Here is a 6561-nt window from a genome sequence, read left to right on the forward strand (position 1 = left end):
TCGCTAAAAGAATATCTATGAAGAAACATGAATGCTTCCCTGAAGAGCCTCAATCTGCAAAAACCCCTCTCTCTCTCTCTCTATCTCAAACAGCATTGACATGGCTCCTAAAGCTCAGCAGGCCCCAGAAATTTAAGGATGAGCAAATGTGAACTAGACAGAGCACCCATGTTCCTCAGTTCAGTGCACTTTGTTCCAAAACCACATATATAGCCCATGGCCTCATTAGTCTCAGCCAACAGTATATCAATCCTTCAAAATCAGTTTAAGCACACTGCCATAAAAAGAGCCAAAAGTTTCCTCATAACCATGTGTACCTGATCTCCCATCAATGGCGGCATTAAACCCGTGGCAACTACAATAATTCCTTACATGGAGAAATAGTAATATACTTTTAGCTGTCTTTAATATGAGGAGAACCCATGTCATGCGGCTACCAGGTCTCTGCCTCAGCAAGTGCTCACAGTACGAGAACAATTGGTCTAGAATAGTAGTTCTCAAACTTTTGTACTGGTGACCCCTTTCACATAGCAAGCCTCTGAGTGCGAACCCCTTATAAATATATAAAAAAAACCTTTTTAGTTTAACACTATTATAAATGCTGGAGGCAAAGCGGAGTTTGGGGTGGAGGCTGACAGTTTGTGACCCCCCCATGTAATAAGCTCATGACCCCCTGAGGGGTCCCAATCCTCAGTTTGAGAACCCCTGGTCTAGAGCATATTTGTTTGTCTCCAAATACTAATAGCTTCTAAATATGTGGCTCTTACCCAGTGTTAATCCTGTAGCAATAGTTGTAGCTGTTCCTGCCAAGAAAAATAAAATAAAAATCCATAATCAACTTTATATCATATTTTACCAAGCTTCATACACACAATTTAGTAGTTGTTTATGGTTTATTAGTACCAGTAAAATACTCAATTATATTGTGTTGCAGTCTCCACAATGACACAAGATAAACTGGAATAAGTTTTATAAAGTATTTTTGGACATAAAAGATTTAATCTGGTTTAGAATCTTAAACACAAAATAAGAATAGGTTTCAAATAAGTATTCACAGTACAAACCCTCCTGGGAAAGCACAATTAACTTGTCAACAACGTACAGAACTCATTTGTGTTGAAGAGCCATTGGTAAATAGTGACTATGCAATTAAAATGCCAGTTAAGCAGTACACTACAATTTAAATGAAATTAAAGCCACTAAAAACACCAGAGTTTTTAAATGGGTTGAACTCCAGATTTACATGCTGTCAGGAATGCCAACATGCACAACAGCGTGGCTTTGCATTATAGTGGAAAGGATTATAGAGTCCATGGTCTACGCAGAATACTGGGTCTCAGATTAGTTTCTTCCCCATATAAATTTAAAATCATAATTGATCACTCATTACAGTTATGCAATTTCAGCTTCTAAGAAACTTACTTCTAATGCAATTAGAGGACAATAACTAATGGGGAAAAGGTGGAGGGATAGCTCAGTGGTTTGAGCATTGGCCTGCTAAACCCAGGGTTGTGAGTTCAAGCCTTGAGGGGGCCATTTAGGAATCTGGGGCAAAAATCTGTCTGGGGATTGGTCCTGCTTTGAGCAGGGGGTTGGACTAGATGACCTCCTGAGGTCCCTGCCAACCCTGATAGTCTATGATTCTAATGGATCACTCAAACAGAGAGGCAAGCTAAGGGGATAATGCAACCCATATCATAGAATCAAAGAACTGGAAGGGACCTCAAGAGGTCATCTAGTCCAGTCCCCTGCACTCCTGGCAGGACTAAGTATCATCTACACCATTCCTGAGAGGTGTTTGTCTAACCTGCTCTTAAAAATCTCCAATGACAGAGATTCTACAATCTCCCCAGGCAATTTATTTATAATATCCAATGATGTAACAATGTTACAAATATTCCCTGTAAGAGGTAACTTTAGACAATCACATTAGAGTGTATAAAAGAAACAGCATTCTCAAAAACCAACAAAATTCACTAATATTAGCTATTGTGCATGTACACAATTCACTAATACTAGCTATTGTGCATGTGTGATGGCCGATTTTAAAATGGTACAAGTTTTCTTCTGTACCCCTGTTAAATAACCCACAGAACAGTTTGTACAAGACTGAAGAAAAGGTCTCTCTTAGCCTGAGAGAGTACACAACTGCCCAAACTTAGAAAGGAAGTTTTGGCCAAATTATTATAAGCGCTTCATATTAGCAATAAGAACTATAGCATTGTAAATGACAACATAGAAAATGAATGTGTTTATGGCATCTTAGCAATGATTTTCAGAATATCCTTAAAGACAAAGTACAGTACAACCTTAAACCCACACTGCACTGAACCCCCATATTGTATTCAACTGCAAGCTATAATCCACACAAAATTTTGGTGGCCTCTCCCAATTTCCAGGAAATATACAGACAGATCCACATTTTAGGGAAGTCTTGTTGGAATGGCCAAAGCCTCTGTAAAAATCAGTGTTTCATAGTATAAAATTCCAACTCCTATACAAAATTCATACACAGGACTAGATAAAAATTTCAGATGGCAAGTACATTCATCTATTAAAGGTTCAGTTATCAAGGTTTTCTGTAATAGTAATGCTGTAATGCATTATTAAGATCTTATTTTTAAAAAAGATAACAGATTTACTAACAATGCATATAGCTATAGTTAAAAACATTTCAGCACACTTTGTGGTGCATTAGTCTTCCTTTTTGTGTTTGTTCATTTACTAATTCATGAAACACACAGATTATGCAAAAGCCCAAATTTCTGCTACATTAAAGGAATAAATTCACATGCATTTCCTACCTGTATTAGTACCTCCTAGAGCAAGCCCAGTGGTAGATTTTGAACCAAAGAGTCCACTTCCAAAGCCCACTGATGGAGCTGATGTAGTTGCTGCAGCAGTCGAGGCACCCAAGGTTCCAAAATTAAGCCCTCCAGTTGAGCTATTACAAGACAATACTGACTATTAGCATCAATTATTTTGCAAACTAACCCATTTCATACGTCCATATTTGCAATTATTTCACCCCCGTTTCTTCCCCAAGCACAGCGAACAGGTCTCAGACATTAAAATGCTACGCCCTCTTTAAAAGTAAGTTCCAAAGTAATTGGCTTGTCAAGATATAGCTATCAAACTTTACTGCCAATAACCAAGCCATCACAAAGGTGAATTTACTTGCAGTTGATCACTCACGGATTCTTAAACTCTAAAATCCTCACTTCCAAATTAAGCCTCCATTTTTGTAGGGTTACCATATTTCAACAATCAAAAAAGAGGACGGGAGGAGCCCCGCCCCTGCCCCTTCCACTCCCTCCCACTTCCTGCCCCTTCAGAACCCCCAACCCTCCCCCTCACTCCTTGTCCCCTGACTGCCCCCTCCTGGGACCCCTGCCCCTAACTGCCCCCCAGGACTCCACCCCCTCCCTAAGCCTCCCTGCCTCTTGTCCCCTGACTGCCCCCTCCTGAGACCTTCCCCACATCCTAACTGGCCCCCTAGGACCCTACCCCCTACCTGTCCGCTGACTGCCCCAACCCTTATCCACATCCCCACCCCCTGACAGCCCCCCCCGAACTCCTGACCCATCTAAACCCCGCTGCTCCCTGTCCCCTGACTGCCCCCTCCTCCTAACTGCCCTCCAGAACCCCACCCCCTACCTAAGCCTCCCTGTTCCTTATCCCCTAACTGCCCCTTCTTAAGACCCCTCTCCCTAACTGCCCCCCAGGACCCTACCTCCTACCTGTACCCTGACTGCCCAAAACCTTATCCACCCCCCCCCCCGCTCCTTATCCCCTGACTGCCCCCTCCTGGGACCCCTGCTCCTAACTGCCCTCCAGAACCCCACCCCCTACCTAAGCCTCCCTGTTCCTTGTCCCCTAACTGCCCCCTCCTGAGACCCCCCCCACCTGTACCCTGACTGCCCAAAACCTTACACCCCCAACCCCCAGACAGCCCCCCCCGAACTCCTGACCCATCCAACCCTCCCCCTGCTCCCTGTCTCTTGACTACCCCCCCAGAACCTCCCTGCCGCTTCTCTGACCCCCGGCCCCCTTACTGTGCTGCAGAGCAGCGCGCTCGGAAGCGGGGGAGGGGAGCAGGGTCGGAGCTCCAGACTGCCGGAGGCCCGAGGCGAACAGCCGGCCTGGCCCGAGATCTGTGAATGCAGGGAGGGAGGGGGAGGGAGAGAGAGGAGGGGAAGTGGTGTCAAGTTGCAGGGGAGAGGAGGGGGAAGTGGAGGAAGGGCTCTGGCTGCCGGAGCCCCGTGCGAGTGGCACGATCCGGCCGGCTGCCCTGTAAGCCCTGCACGCTCTGCATGGGGGGAAAGCCGGACATTGACAAATTCCCCCCGGACGCTATTTTTAACTCAAAAAAGCCGGACATGTCCGGCAGAATCCAGACGAATGGTAACCCTAATTTTTGCAAGTCCAATTCAGAAACAAATTGTGCCCCTAATTCCTTCATATTTTTTTCCTGACAACTTACTGTCCATCACCACTTGTGGGCATATTCACTGAGTCGTCAAAACTCAGTTTATAAATCAGGCCCTAATAAGCATTACAAAATAATATAGGTTTTTTGGTATTTACATTTTAGAAAGTGTATTGTGAGGAGCAAAAAAATCCTTAATGTAAAACAATAAGCTGCAGTAAATGTCAAAAGCACCAATAAGCAGAGGGTATTTCAGTACATCATTAATAGTATATAATATGTTACATGCTAGTTAGGACATTAATATGCTTAAATTGTGTGAGACATCAAAGAAACTGTAAGGAAGTAGCATTGTTGGGTTCTCCAATGGGCTATACACAGTAATCCTTAGCAAGAGGGAAGGCCGCCACACACTGTGGAAAAGTGTACAAGCGCAGATACAGTCAAATGAAATTTGACTGCCATGTTCTCACTGAATCTTTAACTACACTAGGATGGTTTGTAAGCAGATTTCAGTCCAGCTCCACCTGCATTCCCAGCAATATAAGCCGTAATATACTCTAACCTGCAAGGGGTTGGAGCTGCACCAGTTCGTAAACAAAATTGTTTACACCTTTCCATATTAAGCCCCTCATTTCTACTGCATGTGGAGACCTATGGGACAATAAGTCAACTCTCCTTAGAAACGTGCATTTTTTATTTTCACTCTGGATGAACACAGAATTCAGATCTGGGATTTTAAATGCCAAGCCTAGGCCTTTGGGGGGCGGACTTGTTTGTTGCGGTAGCAGGGTACACAGTAGAGCGGAAAGGGGATTTCCAGAATACAAATACTTGGTTACTGATTCCCACTTTTCCCTTTGGAGCATACGGCTGGACGGGACGTCGCCCCCGGCCCCCAAATGCAACCCCACACTTGCATTTGCGGACGCCACTTTCGATGAAGCCCGTTAGTTGCTCCTGCGCAAGCGGCGCCTGAGGGCGCCTGGGCAGAAAGGGGCGTTTCATCAACCCCCAAAGCCCCGCGCTACGGGCCTGTCTCCCCCGGAGCGCTCTGCCGCCGCTGCAGAAGAAGCGGGCGGAGAAACCCCACCAGGCCCCCGAGTCACCCACGACTCCCACCCAGGGACGGGGACACACGGAGCGGAGCAGCGCGGCGCTGGCGGCCGGGAGGGGAGGCACATGAAGCGCAGATGAGGGCCGGGCCCGGACGCTGACGGGGAGACGCTCCCGGGGCCCAGCTCCGCCTGCGGGGAAGCGGGGCCAGGCTCAGAGACGTGGGGCCGCAGCGGGCAGGGCCCGATCGGGCGCTCGCCGCCCCACGCGGGAAGGGCCCATCCCGGGCCGGAGCAGGCGGGCGGGCCGCGGTTACCTCGGCTGGACGGCTCCGAAGGAGAAGCCTCCCCCGCCGCCGCCTCCCGCCCCAGCAGCGGCGGCGGCCGCGGAGCCCAGCGTGCCGGCCCCGAAGGAGAATCCCGCAGACATGGCGGCGGCGGCCTGTGTCTCCTCGGCCTCCCTCGCCTCAGCGCCGCATCGCTCCCGGGCGCCAACTTCAAACCGGGGCAGCAGGCGCGGCGAGGAACTCCCCGGCCCCACACGCAGCAGCGCAGCGACACTATCCCCTCCCCCCCGCCGCAATGCACCCAGGGATAGTGGGGGAGCCGGCTGCGCGCGGACTTTACTTAAAGGGACAGTAACGCCGGCAGGCAGCCAGCTGAGCCCTTCGCTCCGGGCGGCCGGGGCTCTGCTCCCCGGGTCACCGCGCGGGGCGCCTAGGGCCGGGGCAGCAGCAGCAACCAGGCCCGAGCGCGCCCCGCGCCCCCGGCACGTGGCCGGGCGTGAAATTCCAGCGGGATCCTGCGCTGAGGTAACAGGCCGGGGGATCGCTGCGCCCCCGTCCCGTAGATTTTGCAGCATCCCGGTGCGATATCACCCCCGTCTCCTAATTTGCCCCATGGCTTCTGACAAGCACGATGCCAAAATCAGGGCACTGCTGCGACGATGTCCCACCCAGCATATAACTGTCACCTTGGTTTCTTTTGTCCCATTTCTGACATCTTAATATCACTGATAACAGCAGTGTTGCCATGCTGTCCTGGGACACAGACTAGGGTGGCCAGAGAGCAAATGTG

At 48.9% G+C, this 6561-nt stretch overlaps 1 protein-coding gene across 2 annotated transcripts in view; it reads right to left on the reverse strand.

The window, feature by feature from the left end:
* NUP58 (nucleoporin 58) overlaps positions 1 to 6042 on the reverse strand; it is a 56248-nt gene extending 50206 nt beyond the window's left edge. The window contains exons 1-4 of one of the 2 annotated variants that reach the window (XM_054015414.1): positions 5802 to 6042; positions 4056 to 4154; positions 2805 to 2944; positions 768 to 803 (exon numbers count right to left, since the gene is read on the reverse strand). In XM_054015414.1, coding sequence (XP_053871389.1) covers positions 768 to 803; positions 2805 to 2944; positions 4056 to 4154; positions 5802 to 5914 — 388 coding nt within the window. In that variant the 5' untranslated portion in view covers positions 5915 to 6042. The remainder of the gene's footprint in view (positions 1 to 767; positions 804 to 2804; positions 2945 to 4055; positions 4155 to 5801) is intronic. The other variant, XM_054015415.1, reaches the window with a different exon arrangement.
* Between the last annotated feature and the right edge of the window lie 519 nt (positions 6043 to 6561).

The sequence above is a fragment of the Malaclemys terrapin genome, chromosome 1, assembly GCF_027887155.1.
Source record: "Malaclemys terrapin pileata isolate rMalTer1 chromosome 1, rMalTer1.hap1, whole genome shotgun sequence".
NCBI lineage: Eukaryota > Metazoa > Chordata > Testudines > Emydidae > Malaclemys > Malaclemys terrapin.